The sequence below is a fragment of the Styela clava genome, chromosome 15 (assembly GCF_964204865.1).
Source record: "Styela clava chromosome 15, kaStyClav1.hap1.2, whole genome shotgun sequence".
NCBI classification, from domain to species: domain Eukaryota; kingdom Metazoa; phylum Chordata; class Ascidiacea; order Stolidobranchia; family Styelidae; genus Styela; species Styela clava.
The window spans coordinates 5,801,253-5,825,126 of record NC_135264.1 but is presented as its reverse complement, the minus strand read 5'-3'; the positions used below and the strand labels follow the sequence as shown (position 1 = coordinate 5,825,126).

Below are 23,874 nucleotides of genomic sequence, written 5' to 3'. Positions count from 1 at the left end.
TGGCCGCGAATGTGATGTATTTCTCTCAGATGTGGCTTTGTTGTACGAGTCATGCGTACAATACCTCGAAAAATGGACAGCTTCGTTTAAGGAATTCAAATGCGTTGACTGGATGCTTCTGATTCAAAACACCGAGTGGAGAATTGTTGAACCGTGCGTTGAGTATCTGCTTGCGAAAAATGTTTCGATTGATGAAGTCAAGTAATTCGGCCAATTCCAAAACTTATGCAAGTTCGTAGAAAAGCAACTTCAATCCAATTCAGTTTCCTTCTGTAAGCTTATGGCACATGAAAGATGGACAGAATATTTCAAATCCTGCAGCACCAGCGACTTTAACAGCGAACTGATAAAGATCGCACAATATTACTTCAGCATATTGCGCATAACGCCAACGTTGAGCGCATTTTCTCTTTAATGCAACCACAATGGTCGAAGGAACGCGAAAACTTCCTATTTGAGTCTGTTGCTAGCATAATAACTTTAGTTTACAATTTTAACGACAGTTCTTGAAGCCAGTTTTACGATATTGCAAAAAATAACCCAGCAATGTTGATTAGGATTAGAGGAACTTCCAAATACTCGTGGTCTAAGGACAAATCGATTATTCCGCACATGTTTTTTTTTTTCAATAAAGACAAAAATGCATTAACTCATTGTCGTCACATCGTCTATTGTCACTTCTATTTTTAATCCTAGAAAATTTAGTGGATATATAATAGGTGAGATATGGTTCTACCAAACAATATGTCCTCCTTCCAGGGAATAGAAATATGGTCACCCTACTAATAGCTGACGATTAGAGTTGCCAAAACTTACTCAAATGACACTCAGCGTGGGTCTTCAGAATCAACCAATCAATTTACTTCTGGTAAAATAAAACAACATAAAATATTACAACAAAAGGATAAACAAAATGCAGAGATACCCAGAATACGAGCATAGCTTTAGCCTTAAGACAAAGTTAAAAACATACAAGTACGCCCGTCTACAGTTAAAACGAACAACACATTTAACATATAGGATACTGTTGTGTCCCTGGCACTGCCTAATGAACTATACAAGAATCCAACTTGACAGAAACATCAATTTAATGAAAACAAACAATAACACCGCTCAGCAAGCAAACTCAGAACAGTGTACTGAATCACTAATATCACACAAGGCTCTACAAGAATGATGCAATAGGGGAACAACGTCAACTAGTGGAAACTTAAAATATATGAAAAGTCAATACATAACATATACAAAATCGGCCAATAACTTTTGAATCGATTTAAGTTATGAAAACACTGCTTAAAAGAAGAGCAGGACAACACTTTGCCCAAATAGAATTCAATACATTCGTGTAGCCGCGGTTGTCATATGGTGCAATATTTTGAATGAGGATAGAGATACATGACGTCACAAATTTTTTGTTAGATCTGTATGGAGGTTGATGTACTGCCAAAACCACAAATGTAATACAAGATTCTAGGGTTTATGAAAACTGCATATGGCATACACGTGAATTTCATTCGCACTATTCCTGTACAATCCGTTGCCATGGTAAGGAATATTTTAGTATTTCAACCTTAATCTGTACAACACAAGGCTATCGTTGCTGTCCACTAGTAGTGACCAATTTTTTTTTTTATTTGAATGTACTGTGTCAACTTAACTGTACTTGATTTACTATTGTCGCGGACTAAAGTGTCCGTGTTGATATCGTGTGTACGGTATATATATATTTTTTTATGTTAATAGACTGTTATGTTGCGAACTCCCTCCGTTTCCCAGACATTTTTAAAAAACAGGCGCTGTATAGCAGCACTTAATACCACAGAAATCCGCGTAGAGATAGTAATAAATTTAGAATCGAATTTTATTTTATGTATAAAATTTCGGGTCGTTCGAGGGCTGCAACAAATTAGCTCGTGGGCCAAGTTTGCCGACCCCTGCATTAGAACATGGTTTTCAATTCACTGAGCGTGAAGCCTTTCGTCCGCGTTAATTTTGCCAATTCGTGGTTTATTTTGTTGAAAATTGGAAGGTCCCTCATTCTGATATAAAGTATGATCTATTGGAGGGAGGCCTACAGCCATGTATGTTTTGGAGTTCGTCATATCGCCGATATACAATATATATATATATAAATTGGCAGCGATGCTTGTTAAGTTAAACTATTGTAAGTTAGGTTTAACTTTATAATTGCACAGCTGCTAATCACAAACAATTCTAACTATCAAGATCCGAATAGTTGAATTGCAGCATGATGTAATATTTATTTGCAAGTGTAAATCAAACCAACAAATAATTCATATAAAAAGTGAACATTTGTGAATTAGGCTATATATATATATATATATATATATATATATATATAGCAAAAAATTTACGTAGGTAGGAGTTTCAATTTTTTGAATCTGCGAAGGAAACGTGCATATTTGTTTGTTGACTTTGTGGACGCCAACCCTTGGCTTAGTTGCGGTATTGATAGTAACAAATTCACCAATAAAGACATATCAGACACCCTTTATATGTAAATATAGTTTGATGTAGTGAGTTTGTTTTGTAAAGATAAAATAACGAATCAACATACAACACTTGATGGAGTGAATACACCGTAAAAAAGTATATCTCAATCAAATTTATTTCTGTCGGGCAAAGCACATATCTTCCCATCCTATACTTGTTTTTTGGTTGTGACTGGCAAATGCATTCCACATATTATAAATTCCCTTTACAGTCGGGGCTAGGGTTTTGAAGTGTGAATATCCCATTAATCATGAAAAATGTTATTGCTATAATATTGCATGTACTGATTTTATATATCACAATGTAACACTATTATATTTACCTATTGGTGTGCAGAACCCCATGAACAAATAGGTGTCGTAATCTGTCATGAAGAAATACTCTCCTCGGAATAGGTTGTTTGCATCTGAAATGATTGTTATAGGCGAGTGCTAATAATGTGAAGCTTGTTCCTAATATTGCAAATTGGAAGGATGAAAATACTCAATAAAATATCATTATTTGGATTTTTTTATATATTAGCGGAAAGTCTTGGGATTTATTAGTGAAAAATAATCATAATCAGCGCAACAATTTCTACTTACACGTCTCTATATCATCACCGGTTGCGTCACCACCCGGGGTGTCAGAATACAACTTCCTCGATTTTGCCACAAACGCAGGTTCTAAAAGAACAATAATCGGTTATGTCCAGCAATGTTGAGAATACAAAGCAAGTAATATTTCTACACCATCAGAGGTATAATATGGTACGTCGATGCAAATTTGATTCGAGTTTGAATGGACATTGTTTATAAATGAAATCATTCAGATAAATTTTGTAGCATAGGTACCGCTTGACGTCATTATCAAGTTTTATTAAAAAATAAAATAAATATTGAAATTGCGATTTGGTGCGATGGCGTCTCGCTTGGGATAAAAAATTATGAAAAACGGTTTAGAATTATTACAAAATAAATTCAATGGGAACTATTTCTACTTGTGTTATGTGCGTGTCACGTTATTGATCATATTTATAATTCATATGATACAAATTTGCTCTCACTGAGTTGTTGATCTATTACGTATGTTTCGTCCTCTCTTCGTATTAGGTGTAACCGAAACTCCAGTGTATTATCCTTGTATACCCTTTTGGAAAGTAATATTTAAGCAAGCATATGAAAATGATACTAAAGAGGTCGTCAAGATTACTGCGAGTTTACCCGCGAACGATCTCAGTCAGGTTGAACATAACTCCATTTTCCACTAATTTGAAATGATGTATGTCATGACAAGTCCTCCGGAATTCATGTGTATCGCCGGGATTCGGGATGTCGGATCCATCGAACCATTTTCCTTTAGCTTTGCTGAACTGAATATATAAACACACTTTCATCAATTCGATGCTTGTAACGGAGCCCATCAGGTACTTTTCCTTTAAACGAATCTGCCCAAAGCGCAAAAACGTGTAGGCCTACAGTAGGCTAGCCTATAATATTTTGTTTTTTTATGTCGTACCCGATCGCTGATTCCATAGATTGTTATACACCGGACGTGAATATTAATGAGAGACATGATTTTAAAGTGGCATGTGAACCTACATTAACATATATATTCAGAAATTTGTATTATTGAAAAAAAATTATTTAAAAGATTTCAGTCTTTATAACTTAATTATAATGAATTTCATATTTAGTTCTGTAAGGAATAATGAAACTAAGTTAGTGATCTATTTCCAAGGTTACCTGTCCCTGTCCCAGTCGATAGCTTGATATTCTTCCATTTTGGGGCAAACTTGGGAAATTGCGGTTCCTCCCAGAAAACATATTACAGAAAGACAACATTTTTTCAGTATCTAAAACCCATGGGCTATTTAGTAAAATACAGTGGCCCAGTGATATTTTTCTTCGGTGAACGTATAATGAGCTACAACTCTACTCAAACGCAGTCTACTGCTCGATTACCAACACCGTCGACAAGGAATATGGTAAGTCATATATATATATATAAATGTTCCCGCGACATGCATTATTTGGGTTGGTGGCGAAAGCCGTGTTGCTTTTAAGGAGCTAGAGCCGAGGATCTAGGACCTTTATGGCATTTTACATTTTCCTGAATTGTCTTAGTAAACGGGATTTGAATCTTTTAAAATAGGTTACTTGTTATCATGATTAATACCATCGAATTAAATGCGTGTGTTACGTTCTTTTGAAATTTCTTTGCATCTAAAAAAAAAAAATTATCCGTGCTATATGATTTCTTAATGCTTGTCAACATATAGGGAAGTACTGTAATTTTTCTCTCAAAACTGCTCACGCCTATTTAGGTTAAAAATTGCAAGCGTCACATTCTGATACGACATGGCCCAGTTGATATCCTTTATTTTTTATATCATATTTCAGAGTAATTTAAAATACGTAGCTTGTTGTGACACCAAAGAAATGTGACATGACTATTATGCAATATACAGAGAAAGATTATCGGCCAGACGCAAATAATTTTCAAAAACTTCGCTTCATCGTTTATAGAACATTTATATACAAATTTATTGCAGTCGTTAAATATCAGATTTCTCCTTCAAGACGCACGATGCCCGAGATCACGTGATATTCCATTACCACGCTTCAACTGCTGCAAACATTGCAAGATCAATCGTTTCGAAGGAGAGAAAAAACGATGCGATGCGATGAACTAGCCTTTGGTAATAACTCTAACTAAACTTTTTGGCAATGAAAATCCGTCACATGCTTGTGTAATAAAATGTTGCGTTACAGATATATGTATAGAGTTCAGCTAATAAAAATTACACAATTCTGACAAATGGGCTGACGTCCATTCAAGCGAGTGAGGTTGGAAACGTGCTATACATATACAGCCAAAATATGCATATACCGCTAACTCATATACATACAGAGCCAACTAAGTGTGCATATGCAGTCAATGTTATATGCATAAACAGAAAACCTAATACACAAATACAGCCATTTGGATAATGTACATACATAGCTTATCTCCTATGCATATGCAGCCAATTGAATATACATACTGTATACGTTCATTCATGTAATGTACATACACAGACAATGTTAGTTATATGTATATATCTATATATAGTCAACTCAATATACTCATAGGCCTACAGCTATTTAAGTCATGGACATAATAAGCCGATGCCATACGTATGTATAGTCAACTCTATATACAAATGAATGTGTTTATTCGATGCGAATATCTAAGTCAAATCATATGCATATACAACCAATGTCTACGTATAGTCAATTCAATATACATTCATTTATTTGGTGTACATACAAACGTGATATGCGTCCGAATATACTTATACAGCCATTTGAGTGACATATCCTATGCTGATTGATGACAAATTGTTGTATACTTGGAGTGAACAATCCCAATTAACATTTCTATAATGTGAATTACTGTTGTATTTACATGTGTAGATATTGTTGCTATTTCTCCAAGAAAGCGGGTGTAAGATGACACTGATGACGTCATTATCAATGCTTCACTTATGTCGCTCAAAGTCGCTCTTTGTCACTGTTAACCTCTCTCAATCAAAGACCATATATATGCTCAATCATCGAACTATGTTGTTTACGATGCGATTTTGGGTACGATGTGGACCTTAGGGTCGTTTTGTTATTATTCATGCTGTTGTTGGAACAATTGCTGAGAAATTTTCATTGGTAAAAAAGACCGTTGTTGTCTTCACAAGGCTTTCTCTTTTTATTTATCTTTAAAGTGTCTGTGGACTCTATGGGATTCGGTTTTCTATATGAAATTTTGTGTAATGATGTCATCAAAAGTAAAGAATTGTTGTTTATATAACTTTGTGTGGTTCATGAGATTTGCTAGTGTTAACACTTTTTAAATTTCCTTATGCCCCTTCTCTGATTTCTAAGTTTTCATTTTTTTTTTCTTTTTTGCGTGCTTTCGTTGAATATACTAAATTAAATCATGTCTACTATATATGTGTAAATTTACTTCATGAATGTAGTAAGTTTGTAGTTCACAGTTTTTGTCTCATTTTCATTTCAACAAACTTCAGAGAATATTCCAGGCCTTTCCAACTATACCAGACCACAGATATTCCATATTTCGCTTTCCCTCCTTTGATATACAGTCCATTCAAATTTGTTGCATGACAAGCTCCGTACCAGAATGCCCCCTTAAAAGTAACAGCACAGTTGTCAGATGATGTATCATGATCCGCGTCTTTAGTTGTGAAGGGTCGCCCTAGATGTTGAGAATGTCCAAGTGAATCGCCAGCATTTCCACTGTATTGACCAACCGTTACACGGTAATTTGTTGAAGAATCGCCAATCGAGAATGTTCTAGAAATAATAGAGTATATAAAAAGATGCAATTAAAAATTGATTAAAGATTTTACATTAAATTGAAGGTTCGATGTCATACCCATATTTTGCATAGGCTTTGTTTCCTTCCCAGTCTTCCATGTCTACTCTGAGTTCATACGTCTTGTCTTTCAATATATGATAGATATTTTCTAAACCTAAAAATCAGTAACGTGAATACGTTTTTTTTTTTTGTCAAATTTGTTGTCCGCATAGCTATATAGTGCATTTCACATAACTGTCTGTTAATCTCTCTGTTGAGGTTAATATTGGGATATGGGCAACATGAATATGGATATTTAAAATGGACGGGATGAAATATATCTCCAGCATTTTTCCATTTTTTTATTTCATTTTTTTGTTTATTTTTTTATTGACAGCATTTATAAGTAACTTGTTGCAGCATAAAAGGTTGATACCATTTAAGTGGATAAAAAAAACTCACCAAGCCAAAATTCTCCAATCGTATTTCCAAACCCATTCACATAATCATTCCATCCACGATAAAAGTCTTCAGAGCCATCCATTCGACGTTGAAATACCTTTGTGAGAACATTACACTTTCAAGTCAAGTTTGAATTGGTTTGTTTTTATTATACATGGAGATTTTAGATAATTTTTCAACAAATTCTAATTTGATTAAGTGAATCGATTCAACTTACGATCCATCCACCTTCATCTGTCATGAGATCACAGTAAACTTCAGTCTTTTCAGAAACAGGGGTAGGATAGATTTCAAAAACTCCTCCGGTTTCATTCCACAAAAGTGAATTGAGTTTGTGTAATCCTCGACAACTATCCGGATAATAACGATCTGAATAAAATTATGAAATTTTGCATATATATATTTTTAATGTAATGTCGTTGTTTTTTCAGGAACAACGTATTACATTAATTGAAAAATGATATTATAATGTACAATCCATTCGCGTATAGTATTCAAATTTATTGGTATTTTTTCATACAGAATTGCCTAAAACAAAATTTGCCAGAGCATACATTTTATCGGTGTCAGAGAACGGAGGCAAGTTTAAATCTTTTATTGGTCAGACATTGAGCGTTCAGCAAAATTTCACATTAGTTTTATTAGTTGATTTAGCTCTGTCGATTTTATACCGAGAATATATTTGTGTCGCCGACATACGGTAACATGTCACGAATTGAATCCCAGTAGTCGAGGACGTAATCGCGACAGTTTTTATTCGGCGAAACCAAGTTGAGCCAATTATGGGATCGCTTCATGACTTCAAATACCCATTTTTACCTCTGTGCAATGCTTCTTCCAACTTATTGTATTTTTGATTTAGACGCATTTCCGCTTCTGCAATGTTGAAAAGAAAGTAATTGCTAAAACTAATTTACCAATATTACATGCGGATAAGTTGTAAATTAATCACACGTGCCGAAAATTTGATGCTTGAAAATGGGTAGTTGATTGGGCGAGATTTATTTACTTCAATCAATCAATCAATCAATCAATTTTATTCGGTCACTCTGATACAAACAAAACACAAAACAACAACAAAGGGACAAACAAAATACAGAGGACCTGGAGGACGGGCATAACTTAATAAAAAAGTTAAATACGCACAAGTACGTGCCCGTCCCCCAAAAACAGGCAAAACACAATAAAACAAAAACACGATGTGACATCGGGCAATATCTTATAAATTCAAATTAAAATGTGAGACGTGTATGTGCTTTTCCTATACAGATATATGGATTAAAGAACACTCGCTGACAAAAAAATGATGATGTTGTGGGCCTACTTCAATTATATTGCAAAAATAACACAGTGACAATTTTACTAAAAAACAAGCTTGCTAAATGGATTGAATGTTCCATAGCAGTCTATGCACAAATCATGAATTGGGGTATTGGGTTCTTTTGTCGTTTTCGGTTAGTTCACTTTAAAATCATTGTATCCGTTCCAATGCTTCCAACATTAATATCGAATTTCCACGAACGACCACCATTCAACCATTCCAACAGGTGCAGTGATCCCATCTTTTCTATGCTCTGTTTCATCATACACGACTAGATTCATAAAAAGATCGTCCACCATTTAACTTTAAATCCAATCTTTTATCCATAAACTTCTTTAATTTTAGTAGATGGGCTTTGCTCATGTTGATATTGCGCGATACAGATTACAGATACCGAAATATACAACGCGTGGCATTCACTAGTCTTTTCAAGCTGACACGTCCGCACCCGACGACGGTCGGAACGGAATATGATTGTGTGCCAAACTGACTATACTGTATATATTACATATTACGAATTGCTCGTCTGAATCCATGAAAATTAGAAAAGACCGGGACAAATGTATGAATTTAATATTACATATATATAGTACCTGTAATGTCCTCTGATATTTCGGTATTGACACGATTGTAATCAACGATTCCAGGTTCTCCTTTTTGTCCCGGCATACCACGTGGACCAGTTTTTCCAACCCGACCAGGTTTTGTTTTCTGATTGGCACATGATTCACTTTGGCCACCGCTTGTTTGGTGTATTTTGCAGTATTCGTAAATCGTTGTGCAGAGCCCTGTGTCTTCTTGACTAACGACTGAACTAATGCCGTACAATGAAAGTACGAGAACGATGTATATGTCGTATGAGCTCATTTTAATATATCTGATAATGGAAATATATATTCATCCAATTGAACAACACGTTTTGTAGAAATATAGTTAGCAATATACAGAGGTATTCAAATCAGTAATCTATATTTGATTGAATATTTCCCTAAAAATACGCCTGTGTACTTCCTGCTACACTTATTGCTATCTAAAATTCATATATCATGATTGTGACTTGAATTCTGGATTACTATTCCTTGTTAATTGACAAATACAACTTGAACTGTATTTATAATGAATATTAAAGCATACAATGCGCTGGATATTGTTATCCTGTTTTACCCAGGATGGATGTCTGATTACTAATTCTACTACACGTTCTCAGCTGTTTATGAAAGTTGGTACTTCAAGTTTCGAATGCCTTTCGTTCGCTTTAGCTTATCCCCCGGGCGGTAAACACACCATGACGTTATTCTAATCTTTGCATTTCGGTCATTAAACTGCTTCACAGTATGCCAGTTTTTGTTTTTAAAAACATCCTACTGAATAGAACGTAATGCTAGATTCAATATATATAATGGTCTTCTGAAAGTGACGTCGAATGCCGTTTGGAGACAGTAAATATCTCATTGCGGATAGCACATCGTGGCCAATGAGTTGAGTGGACGTGTTTCCATAATACAGCTTCCTCGTTCATACTGCCAAATACAATTCGAATGTTTTTGAGATAGGAAGTGGCAGAAACTTGTGACCTACAAGGCTACAAAGCGAACGTTTCAATTTCTTACAATAACTAACTTTTCTACATAACTTAGAATTTTAAAGAAAACAATTTGACCGTAACAGGACTGAATGAGTCAGTTACAACTGTTGGTGTTAAAGGCGCAGCAGAAAACGGCATTGCCTGAATTCACGGGTGATAATATGAAAACTGGGCTTGTTACGTTATTATTTACAGCATTTTCATGTAAATTTGCCGAAGTAACACATCGAAACAGTCTAGTAACTAGCAAGATGTAACTGGAAAAGTACTTCGTAACAGGAAGTACTATAATCATATGGATACGAAAATCAAGTATAACCCTAAATGCCATAATTTCGAGTTCAGTGGACGGGAAATATGGTAATTTGAAACCTTCGGCACTACCTCCCGAATATACTAATTAGTGTCATTTAATTATAGGTATATGACCAATATATTTCAACTGCCAACTAATTCTGAACTTATCATTATCGTACAATTATCACCAACAATCATATTTTTGATTTTGTATTTGTTAGGATTTCTTGGTGACGTCCATGCATTTTATTATTTTGAATTAGAGACCACCAGAAAAAATTTGTGCAAATTAATAATTATTGGGTAAGTGTAAATTAGAATAGGGAATATTACCTGGAATGGCCCGTGATCATCTTAGAACGATTTACTGATTACTTATTTCCAGTCCTATCTAAATAGAATATGACTACTTTTGAAAACTACGTTGTTTTTTAAAATCAATGTTTCCCCGTCTGAAAAAGATATTCTTTTTTAATTAACCATTCTTCAGTGGTATAGGTTGTTTGTTCAGACTTCAGAGATTTGTTAAAAAAATTGTTTGAAAAGGCTGTGATGAAAATGAGGTAGCTTCATCTATATTGACTTATGCAGCACCATCAACATGGGACCAGAGTTGGATCAATTACAATAATTCAGTTGAATTACAAATACCATTACAATTACTCCCTTAAATTTTTCAATCACATCAAAATTACTCCGTGCAAAAAATATCAAATTACATTTACAAATACATTTACAATTACAACAAAGCAATGCTCAAATATATGGACACGTTACACAGAGTGAAGCAGTTTTTACCCTTGACGCTGCCGATACCCTCAAAAAAATTCCGAGTTTCGCGTAGCAAGAATCAAATCAGACAGCCAGTGTTCCCATGAATAAAATAATACAGCAAAATCTTGGACGAAATATCCGATTTTATACGAAATTTAGAAATGAAAAAAGTAATATCCTTCTAGAAAAAAATTCCATCTTCAACCACTGAAAATTTCACAAAGCATTTGGTCCAGTAATCGAAGAGAAAAGCGACTTTTCAATAACTATGTCAAAGAACAAGAACAACAACACAAAATACCAAAAGTTTTGGTCAAAACGATCATTGTGGCCACTAACCTGACTAGTATATTTTGATTCGTATTTACAGTTTCACTTGCTTAAAAACTGTTGGATTGCACTGGATGAAAATTAGGCCGCGAAAAGTTTCTGACCCCAATAAATTTATTCTTTCTGAAGGGACTGATGTTGATGTTAGTCCCAAATAATTCTTGGCTAAAGAAGCAAGCCTGGGAAATTCTTCTGATTTTTTCTTCCAATGCATTAATGGGTTTTCGTCAAAATGCAAACTATCGAATAGCATTCGAAATCACAAAATGAGGTATTGTTTACGACCACGACTGAAAAACTGTCTGAGTGTCTTAACGGATGCGAAAAGGCATATTGTTACGTCACTTTTTCGGATCTTGCTGATTGACTAATGCTACGAAATAAAAAAGGAAGGCGATTCTCGCAAAACAATCCTTGGAAAAATATTTCGCCCTTTTCGTGTCATTGCGGGCCAGATGAAAGGACGGCGTAGTTTGGTGACCCCTGGTCTAATTGAAAGTGTAATTGAGCCAAAATTTTAGCAAATTACAGTTACACAGAATGAAAATGCCTCAATTACATTACAATTACACGAAAAACTGTAATTAATTACATCGATTACAAATTACAATTGATCCAACTCTGCATGGGACACGTGGAAGTGTGAGCCATTCGTTTAGCGTGCAATGCCTTGCGAAAGACTTCGCTACAAAGGCTGAGTCCATTCTAAGAATCCTAGTCTATCGGCAAGACGACGACATTCGTAAAATTGTTGCGTCATGCTAAGATGCCCTTTGCTCAAAAATATCTTCTTTCTATAAGGAAAATGCTTATACTCATGAAGCTATGCTCTATTTCAGGGTTGTACAACCTCCCATACAGGAGGGCCAGATACGAATAACTGGGTTGACCGCAGATCGCATCTTTGTTTAATGAAGATTTTGTAGTTTTGTAAAACACCAAATTTTCTGAGGGTTCTATACAGACTTGGCAAGATTGTGCATTCGTGAAACTGCACGGCTGGGCGTGATTTGGTTCCAATTCTCAATCAAAAAAGATGATTGACAAGCACTTAGCAATTGCTTTAATATTTGGTTATCAATGAAGGGGTTTATGAAATTTAGATACATTTGCCTACCTAGCGAATTTCATTTAAAATATAACAAGCTGACTTCTAAAAACTCAAATTAAACTTTCCAATAAAGCCAAACCTAATTTCAACAGGATGCAATTAACTTCCAATTACCTACCCATTTCCTCGAAACTTCAGATTTTGCTGTACTCGTTAGCATTGGACGTCTTGTTTACAATTATTATTGATGATTTATCCAGTGCTCATTTTTTCTTTTTGCAAAACTGCGAAAGTGGACTTACGTCTGGAATTAGGAAATGATTACATATATCTGGTTTGATAATAAATAAAATTAAAACGTAAAACATAGTCATGAGAACGATTGGATGGCGTTGTTTCAGTGGCTATAGTTATATGAGATTTTGTATAATTTGCCTGAAAAAGTGTCGGAGTATTCGTAGGATTCAAGCCTGAGTGCATTTCGGAAGCATAGGAAGCATTGAGAAATCCCCCGGCGCTGTGTAAAGTGCGGGAGACAAATTGAAGAAATCACTGAATGTTTCGGCGCATTCCCCAAGCCTTCGTCAATTTCATATCCACTTGCCAACGCTTCGTTTGTCAATTATCGCAATTAAACTAAAAGGTAACGCATTAATAGCGGGTATAATTTTTGTTAGGTAACCTATTTTTCAATTCAATTCATCTCAACGTGGTCAAAAAATGATAGTATGTTACTTGAGTATCACGGTATAATAAGAGAAACGAAACAAGTATTATGCCGTAATACAGGGGTCGGCAACCTACGGCCCGCGGGCCGGATTCGGCCCGCGACGCTTCACTAAATTATGGTAACAAAACATTCGTTTTGACAAATATATTTTTTGTATTATAACCTAACGATTATATAATTCACAATTACTCGTTTATTGAGCATATAATTTAATTATAATTAAGCAAATGGCAACAAAACGCAGAAAAGTTGATGCTAAGTGCAAAGGGTTCAATGGCGCCGAAAATATTCAAATGGAATTTTATGAGATGCAATGAGGAAATAAATCTATATTCTATTCGAGAGATGTATCACTGCTTAATTTTTATGATAAAAGAGTATCATCCGTTCGATTTTTCAACTTTCTAAAAATATGTGCGGCCCGCCAATGACTTGCAACCTTAATTTTGGCCCACGAGCGACAAAAGGTTGCCGACCCCTGCCGTAATAGATTTGTAGTAAGATTGCACGCTTAGATCAATGTATTCAATATACTGTGACCGTATTATTGGTTTGGGTACCCGTTCCGTAATGTTACCTTTAATTATCAGGGATGCCAAATAGTCCTTTAACGTAAGATTTAAGTCAATATATGAAAAAAATAATGAATTTTCCTCTCAAAACTGCTCACACCTATTTTTGATGAATTGAAAGCGTCACACTCTGATACGATGGCCCAGTTGATATCCTTTTTATGTCATATTTCAAAGCAATTTGAGAAACGTGGCTTTTTGTGGAACAAACGAAATGGCATGCCCATTATGCAATATACAAAAAAAGATTATCGGCCAGGCGCAAATAATTTTCCAAAACTTCCCTTCAACGTTTGCAGATCATATATATATATATATATATATATAAATTTATTGCAATTTGTCAATATTAATATTGATTGATCACGTCATAGTCCATTACTTAGCTTGAACTTCTGCAAACATTGCAAGATCATTTGCATTGGAAGAGCGACAAAACGATATGCGATAAACTAGCTATTGTTAATATAAAAAAGCTAGAGTATATCAAGAAATCTTTATGAATCTATTTAATATATCCATCATAAAAAAACTCTCGATTTGTATAAGTTATTATTAATATTGTTGTAAAGTATATATTTTACAAATGCTGGCTAATGGATATTATATGTAAACCATATAAAATTCGTCTATTGCTTCTGTCTCATTTTCATTTCAACAAACTTCAAAGAATATTCATGACCTTTCCAGTCATACCAGACAACAGAGATTGCGTATTGTGCCTTTCCACCTTTGATATACAGCCCATTCAGATTTGTTTTATGACAAGCTCCGTACCAGAACGCTCCCTTGAAAGTGACAGCACAGTTTTTGTCACGATATGTATCATGATCTGCGTCTTTAGTTGTGAAGGGTCGTCGTTGATGTTGGGCGTCTCCTAAAGAATTTCCAGCATTCCCACTGTATTGACCGACCGTTAAGCGATAATTCGTTGAAGAATCGCCGATTGAAAATGTTCTGAAAATATTAGAGCATACAAAAACAATCAATTATAAACGTGATTTTAAATTAACATGAATGTTCGAAGTTATACCCATATTTTGCATAGGCTTTGTTTCCTTCCCAGTCTTCCATGTCTACTCTGAGTTCAAACGTCTTGCCTTTCAACATCTGGTGGATATTTTCTAAACCTAATAAAATTTTGTAGTTTTTCTCAAAATGAATTAAAATTACACGTTAAAATCGGGAAATGCGGATTGAGAACCCTATGATAGATCATTCTTCGTAACAAGTTAAAAACTCGAAAACTATAAATTTTACATCGACACAACCCGAGATAAATTCTTAAGATCCCAGATTAGTAAGATTCCCACGGAAATAACCTTTCCGTGAACAATCCTGATGAATGCGTTGATGCGTTTAAGAGGAATAAGTTAGGATATAACATATTTGTCTTATTCATCAATGGGAAAAATGAAATGTTTTTCAATAATTAAGTAGGCCTACATTACCGAGCGAAGCAAATTAGAACAAAATGATCAGAAACAAAAAAAAATCTTCTGCTGATTTTTCACGTATCCGGACGCACATTATCCATGTCCTTAAACGAAAAAAATGCACATCGCACATCTATTCGTATATTTATTGAAGGCCATCGATGGTATTTATGTGAATAGGCAAAACTCACCAAGCCAAAATTCTCCAATCGTATTTCCAAACCCATTTACATAATCATCCCATCCCCTATAAAAATCTTCAGAGCCATCCATTCGACGTTGAAATACCTTTGTGAAAACATCCAACTTTTAAGTCAAGTTTGATTTGTTTTGTTTTCATTATAAATAGAGATTTTAGATAATTTTTTATTTCTAAATTCTATTTTGATTAAGTGAATCGATTCAACTCACAATCCATCCTCCTTCATCTGTCATGAGATCACAGTAAACTTCAATCTTTTCAGAAACCGGAGTGGGATATATTTCAAAAACTCCTCCGGTTTCATTCCAAGAAAGAGAATTGAGTTTGTGTAATCCTCGACAACTATCCGGATAATAACGATCTAAATATAATTATTCAATTGTTCCGCGCATATTTTTAATGTCATGGTGTTTTTTCCTAAACAACTTTCCCATGACACCTTTTTCAGGCATAATTTTACTCTATGGTAACTATGGACAAAAGGGGGGTCGAATACACAATCAATTCGTGTCTAATATTCAAATTTATCGGTATTTTATTTTTCCATACAAAATTGCTTAAAACAAAATTTGCCAGAGCATACATTTATTTTATCGGTGTCAGAGAGCCGGTGCAAGCTTGAATCTTGTATTGGCTAAACAATCAGCGTTCAGCATATTTTCACATTACTTTTTCTAGTTGATTTAGATTTGTCCAAACGTTGCTGTCTTGTCGATTATATATCGAAAATAAATTTGTGTCGTCTACATATTCGCTAGATTAAAACAAGGCTCTATGTCAGGAATTAAATCCAATTTGATGAATGTATTGAGAAGATACCAACATAGAGTATTCAGGGGCGTAAGGGCAAAAGCTATTATTAGGCGAAACCTAACTGGGCCAACTACGGGATCGCTTTATGTCGTACGATTTAAATATTATTTTTACCTCTGAATAATTCTTCTTCCAACTTATTGTATTTTTCATTCAGACGCATTTCCTTTCTGCAATGTTGAAAAGAAACTAATCGTTATTACTAATTTACCAATATTACATGTGTATAAGTTGTGTGTTGATTATGGGTGCCGAAAATCGGATGCTTAAAAATGGGTAGTTGATTGGGCTAGATGTATTTACTTATTATACATGACTGTGCCAAACTGCATATTCTGTATTACTTATTACTTGTTTAATTCTCAATTACATCTTTGCTATTCTAGCATGTAATTGCAGGTAATATTATTATTAAATATTTAATTTTGATTATATGAACTAATGGATAATCGTCTGCATCCATGAATATCAAAAACACCAGGACAAATGTATGAATTTAATGATTAATATAGTACCTGAAATGTCCACTGATATTTTGGTATTGGCACGATTGTAATCAACGACTCCTGGCTCTCCTTTTTGTCCCGGCATACCACGTGGACCAGTTTTTCCAACCCGACCAGGTTTTGTGTTCTGATTGGCACATGATTCACTTTGGCCACCGCTTGTTTGATGTAGTTTGCAGTATTCGTAAATCGTTGTACAGAGTCCGGTGTCTTCTTGACTTAAGACTGAACTACTACTGTACAATAAAAGTACAAGAACGATGAATATGTCGTATGAGCTCATTTTACTGTTAATTTATCTGTAATATATAATATAAGTATATTTTTATTCAATTGAATAAAACGTTTTGTAAAATATACTCAACGATACTCGAAGATACATTTTAACTATAGTTAAAATCTCTAAGAAATGTTCGGTAAATTTTCCCCTCATTTTGTGGGTAAAAAATTACAAAAATGAGTCGGTAACGGATTTTACGAAAAAAAAACGGTAAATATTACAGGCATTGGGGGCGGGGCAGTATATAACACTGCGTGCGCACACTGCTAAAAGACAGCAGCCAATAAGAGGCGGTATTCAATCACGTGAATTATCACGCCATCCGATTCTTTGTCTTTTGACTTGTAAAATTGGACTTTGAGCGATGCTCTTTGTCCGTTTGTTGGTTATCGTCAGTTGTTATTGTTACCGTACCGGAAGCAGGATAGTTGGGCGATATGCAGATTTGGGTTTGCAAATGTCATAATGTATGTGTTGTGTTTGTTTTAGTGCCAACTATTACTGTCTAAATAGGATTCGATACTTCTGTACCGTAGAATACGATACTGATCTATCGTACCGTACCCTGGTACGGTACCGTACCCATCACCGGTCTTACTACTTACTGAATACAGCGCGAAACACCGCAAAGAGCGCGAAACAGCGCAAAAGAGCGCGAAACAGCGCAAAACAGAGGGCTCGCGCTGTTTTCCTCCGTTTTGCGCTGTTTCGCGCTATTTTGCGCTGTTTCGCGCTCTTTTGCGCTGTTTTGCGCTCTTTGCGGTGTTTCGCGCTGTATTCAGTAAGTAGTAAGACCCCCTTGTTTTGAGTTGGATTACCACGGCAGCAAATTAAAAACACAAACCAACGTATGTAGCCAGTAATGCTGTAATGGCCTGCTGGTGACACATTTTGGGTACTATAATTTAGAACATTTTCCATGTGGATATGGTTGGCTTTAGGGTTAGGGTTAGGTAAAAAGGGACCTCCAGAAGTGTGTGTGTGTAGCGGAATCAGGTTGTGCGACATATTGGTGCACATACTTCTGGAGCACCAAAAAGATAGATGAAATTTCGCATGATGACCAATAATCCGGTACATAACCTTGTAAATATACCGGAAATAGCGCCATAAAACCATGGCGAGAGGCGCCGTGGTTCTTTCGTGGCAGGAGGTGGTAATGACTGCGTCTCCTGTTTTGCGCTGTTTCCCTCTGTTTTGCGCTGGTTTCCTTCTGTTTCGCGCTGTTTTCCTCCGTTTTGCGCTGTTTCGCGCTATTTTGCGCTGTTTCGCGCTCTTTTGCGCTCTTTGCGGTGTTTCGCGCTGTATTCAGTAAGTGAGGCGCAGTTTTTACCACTTCATGGCAGCTCCTGCCACGAACGAACCGCGGCAGCTCTTGCCATGGTTTTATAGCGCTATTCAGTATTCAGTAATCAGTATTAACGGTATATTCACAAATTAATGTACCAGATTTTAATTGATCATGTGTATATCTTAATTAACGATTAGAAGATCGATCAATTTGGCAATGGCAATCATTACAAAAATATCAATATGGTGTGGCAGAAAATTTTTTTTTTCTTTTCTAGTATTTGTTTATTTATTTTTTTTGTTTACTGTATAGTATACCCTAAATTTATCGCGTCTTATTCTTACTTAAATAAATTCCCAGTGGTTGTGTGTGTGTGTGTGTGTGGCTGGTGGGTGCATGTGAGCGTGTGTGAAATAACTTAATAATTTTAGGTGAGTAAACACGTACCACTTCCTCTTGGCAAATCCTTCCATCTTATATTTTGTACGTTATAAACCTTATCTAAGGTTTTGTTTGCTCCCCTGATTTCATAATCAGTTCTTATTTATTTGTTTTTATCTGTCAAATGTATTGTTATGCTGATTATGGAGTCGAAATAAACTTATACTTATACTTATATACTTAATTATATCTACTTAAACCCTAACCCTAACCCCAAATCAATCAAAACTGTATCCATAGGAAAAACGTTCCAACTTACACAATATTTGTCACCATAATAGACAGCCCTGTCTTTACGGCCCACCTGCCGCGGTTACGGCAGCAAAATTTTACCTGCCATTGGTTTTCAATTTGCTGCCGCGGTGACGGCAGCTCGACATTGGTTTGTGGCAGCTAAAAAGTCAGTTGCCATGAGTTTGGCCGTAGCGGCCATGGTATGGAAATACCGCCATGGTTTTGCAACAGCTGCAGATGCCACAGAATACTTGAAACTGCACTTGCAGTAAGTAGTAAGACCCCCCATCACTGCATCATGTTTTGGATACCGGTACGGTACCGTTATATGTTTTTGAGATCAGACAAGAGCTAGGGTTTCCTAGTTTATATTTTTCGGACCTGCGGACTTGCAGCATTGCTTTTTACCCATTTCTGCATTTACAGATTTAGACTAACTGTCTGACTGTACCGATATCGGCCACGTTAAGGTCAACGGTACGGTAACTAATAAAATTTTGGTGATGTACGGTACCGGTACCTAACAGATAGTCTTAACTGATTCAGTGATTGCCGGTACCTACATAAGTTCAGTAGTTATTGAAGTATTTTTTAAACTTAAGAATAACTACCGGTACAATGACTTCTGGACTTTATCAGACTGTATTGGTATAAGGCTGCAAGTCACATTAAGTGTACCGGTACATCCCTTTTAAAGTTTGATTTGTTCCAGAGTTCATATAATCTGCAGCGAATGCCGATAATGTAGTAATAGAATATCGTACGGTATCCTGATAGACTACAGTTGTACAGTCGTAGCGGTATGTTCTGGTACATTCAGCATTTAAATGTTTGTGTATATTGTCTACTCTCTGACACTTTCTATAAATCGAAGGGCAAAAATAGCTAACAGTATGGTACCGGTATGTAAGCTGCTGTTTCTGTTTAAAATCTAGTGACAAAAACAGCCGATTGTTATTTTCCAGTGATATCTGGATATTGAGACCGCTGCTCTATTGATTGATTGATTATTGTCTATGGTATTACAATATTGTAGTAGACTAAATATAAAATCACAATTTTATTTTTGTTCACACAGTAACATCACATGAAAAGTATTTAAATTTTGATAATCCATGGAAGTTAATAAAATTGCTGCATTGCTTCCTGTAGTTTCAAAGGAGATAATTTGAAAGAAATTTTGAAGCATTTGAAGACTCATACTAAATTTGGATCAGTGATTATTTGCCCTTATATAAACTGCTTGAAAGATTACAGCAATTATAGATCACTCTGTAGTCATATTTATCGTTGTCATAAATCCATACATTATCCAATATGTGGAGCAACATCTTCATCCATAGATACTGAAGCTGAAACAAACTTTTCCGACGTGGAACCAGTGGCAATATCAGAAAATCCTTCAGAAATATTTTATAAACAAAGTGCGCTTTTTTATGCATCTCTACAATATAGACATTTGGTTCCCGGTATCACAATTGACAAAATAATACACCAAAAATCATTGCTCATAATCAAACAAAGTGAAATTGTGTTGGATGTCATCAAAAATATCTCAACCAGTGGGGGTGTTCCTGAATCCGTAATTGAGGAGCTGCAGAGTTCTGTTTCTAATGCACTAATGTCAAATCCAATCAGTGATGGCACTCTCCGAACGAAATATTCTCCTGAACAATTTTACAAACGACAATTTCCATTTGTTGAACCAATATCTTTCAATATAGGGCGTTCTACTAACCGTGAATATTTGGAGCCGGCAACCTATGAATATGTCCCAATTTTACAGTCTATAAGAGCTTTGTTCAAATTTTCTTCTATCAGACAACAGTTTTTGAATCCCCCTTGCAATGATGGACATCAAGTAGATGTAAAGGATGGAGAAACTATTATGAATAATACATTTTTTCAATGTAATAACTCGTTACCTCGACTTCAAATAATCTTATATCAAGATGCTTTCGAAATTGTTAATCCCTTAGGATCTGCCAAAAGAAAGCATAAAATTCTGGCTTGTTATTTGTCTCTGGGAAACATCTATCCATATTGTCGATCCAAAATAAACTCTATTCAGCTGGTATTGCTGGTGAAAGAAAAATATCTTGAATCTTCGAGCGTTGAAGATATTTTCAAGCCTTTGCTGAATGATTTGAAAATTCTCGAAACTGATGGTGTTGATCTTGGCTTCATCCATAAAGGTCGAGTGTGAGAAGCATCAGTCTAAAGCTCCAAAAACTTTGAGATTTCTGGATCTCTTGGCATGTTATTTCAAAGAGGAATTATCATCCATTTACCAGATATTTGATGTGGGTACAATTTTGGAATTGTGTAAAAAAACTACTTATTCTTCCTAGTGAGGTTTATTTTAAATTTGTAAGTTAAATATTTGGTCAGGTCCATCTGGCAGTTAACGATATGGGGTGTGATATTTGGGAATTTTAATGATATATTTTATCATATACATTACTCAATCCTTTATTTTATCCATCTATAGGAAGATGTAACAGACGAGAGAATATGTGAGGTTGTGCAGCCAACACCAACAGTTATCATTCGTGGTAAGAATGTTTTTTTTGTTTAATTTTATCAGAAAAACGTTATAACCTATACACTTCATGATATTGGTCTGTATCTACACAGACATCCCATGCTTTTTGACATAATGTGAATGATCACGGCTAATATCCAGAACGCCATTTGTGCCCACAATGTGGAAAAAGACAATTTCTTTATATCCGGTCTTTACGCATATATGTTGATAAAAATTGTAATAGAATATAATTTGAATATATTTTCAGGCACCTCTCTTATCAATGCTAGAAAGCTACATGTAATATTGGAAAAGTCTTTATATATTGAATGTGCAGATTTCTTCGATGCAGTGACATGCGCCTTTGGATCTTATTACGTTTTCAATATGCAATACCCGAAGGAGGCAAAGAAAACGTACGAGTTTGTACAACGGTGAGCTATTCTGAATGCTAGTTTAACAATCATATTATCACTTAATTAGATATACTCTGCGAGCATTCAGGCTTGCAAGGGCATTAGATTGGTTGGCGGCAAGTATTTAATGCTAAAAATATTAGAACTTAGTCAAAAGTTATTTTTATTTTTGTATATTTGTCGTTGAACCTGTTTACACATTCCATTTCAGATACTTCGCAGGAATTGGTGACAATGCCCCCCGCTCAAAAAAGAAGACTGATGAAAATAGACTACACCCAAAAGTTCAGGCCCTACTGGAAAAATTCCAATAATTCAATATACCATCAACAATGAAAACTTCCACAAACTTTATACAAAGAAACTTGCACTGCTTTGGACAGATTACACTTTTTCACTGTTTAAATTATATTTCAGATGATAATGTGACTTATCCATTTGACATATAAAAATTTGGAATTTTCTCATTTTCAGGTTTTAGCTGTTTTTATGAAATTTAGGTTTTTTTTCACTCATTCTATTCCTCAGTGTTTCTATTTTATGGTTTATCACTGTTTTTTTTATACAATTTTTTTCTTCAGGGTTTATTACTGTTTTCACCATTTCTTTCTTCATGGTTTATCACTGTTGTACAATTTCTTTCCGTTTCATTCGCATAGTTTCCAATTTCATTTTATTTGTAAATAAATTCGGTTTCTTATAATAGCCTGTAATATTTACTGATTATGTCCGGTAAAATGTAATGCCAGGAGGATAACGGTGATTTTCACCTGGTTTTTGAATGTAAGTTCACCGGATTTTAAACGTAAATTTACAGGATAGCGTCGGTAAATATTACTACGGATTGCCGGTAATAATTACCGGAAAAAACTTGTAAGGATTACTAGTAACATCCTGCGAAATTCACGGGTGATTAACGGCGATTTTACCGGAAATTCCTGTAATTTTTACGCTAAAATTGCATTAAAGTTTCGCAGCTGCATCCCTGTCATATGTAATGCCAGGCGATTACCGGTAAAAATTTCTTAGAGTGATAGTAACTAGTGGTTTATATTTAACTGGAATTTTGTCGTTCAATTACGCCTGTGTACCTTCTGCTACACCTAATGCTATTTAAGATATTATTATGAATATGAACTTAATACAGAAGTCTGATCTTAATTTTCTACACACTCTCAGCTATTTACGAGAGTTGGTAACTTAATTTTCGAATGCATTTAGCTCGCTCCAGTCTGTCCCTGGGGCGGTTAAATACACCATGACGTTATTCTAATCGTTGTTTTCCGGTCATTGAACTGCTTCAAGATATGCCTAATTTTGTTTGAAAAAACATCCTACTGAATAGAACGTAATGCTAGATTCAATGAATATAATGGTCTTCTGAAAAGTACGTCGAAGGCAGTTAATATCTCATAGCGGATACCACATCGGGGCCAATGTGTTGAGTTGACGCGTTTCCATAATACAGCTTTCTCGTTCATACTGTTACAGACAATTTGAATGTTCTTGAGATAGGAAGTGGCAGAGACCTGTGATCTACAAACCGAACGTTTTAATTTCTTACAATAAAAATTCTATTCAGTTATGGAAATCATCTCAATTCAAATCCATAAGCAAGTTTAGCTTTTCTACATAACTGGAAATTTAATAAAAAAACTTAAAATTTGACAGTTAACTGGACTAAATGAGTCAGTTAACAACGGCTGGTGTTAAAAGCACATGAGAAAACAGCATTGCCTCAATTCACGGGTGATAAT

At 35.2% G+C, this 23,874-nt stretch overlaps 3 protein-coding genes across 3 annotated transcripts; 1 reads left to right on the top strand and 2 right to left on the bottom strand.

The window, feature by feature from the left end:
* Positions 1-4,857: 4,857 nt before the first annotated feature.
* Positions 4,858-8,190, bottom strand: LOC144432434 (fibrinogen C domain-containing protein 1-like). The gene is made up of 5 exons (XM_078120578.1): positions 8,131-8,190; positions 7,529-7,680; positions 7,312-7,408; positions 6,928-7,024; positions 4,858-6,845 (listed from the first exon to the last, which is right to left on the bottom strand). The coding sequence occupies exons 1-5, from the start codon at positions 8,177-8,179 to the stop codon at positions 6,521-6,523; spliced, it is 720 nt and encodes a 239-aa protein (XP_077976704.1). The 5' UTR covers positions 8,180-8,190; the 3' UTR covers positions 4,858-6,520.
* Positions 8,191-14,320: 6,130 nt separating this feature from the next.
* LOC144411815 (microfibril-associated glycoprotein 4-like) lies at positions 14,321-17,211 on the bottom strand. Its single transcript, XM_078109419.1, has 5 exons — positions 16,938-17,211; positions 15,819-15,979; positions 15,599-15,695; positions 15,005-15,101; positions 14,321-14,928 (listed from the first exon to the last, which is right to left on the bottom strand). The coding sequence occupies exons 1-5, from the start codon at positions 17,209-17,211 to the stop codon at positions 14,601-14,603; spliced, it is 957 nt and encodes a 318-aa protein (XP_077965545.1). The 3' UTR covers positions 14,321-14,600.
* Positions 17,212-20,256: 3,045 nt separating this feature from the next.
* Positions 20,257-22,822, top strand: LOC120333732 (uncharacterized). Its single transcript, XM_078109576.1, has 4 exons — positions 20,257-21,477; positions 21,666-21,729; positions 21,970-22,135; positions 22,329-22,822. Exons 1-4 carry the CDS (start codon positions 21,340-21,342, stop codon positions 22,429-22,431), a joined length of 471 nt encoding a protein of 156 aa, XP_077965702.1. The 5' UTR covers positions 20,257-21,339; the 3' UTR covers positions 22,432-22,822.
* The last annotated feature ends 1,052 nt before the right edge of the window (positions 22,823-23,874 follow it).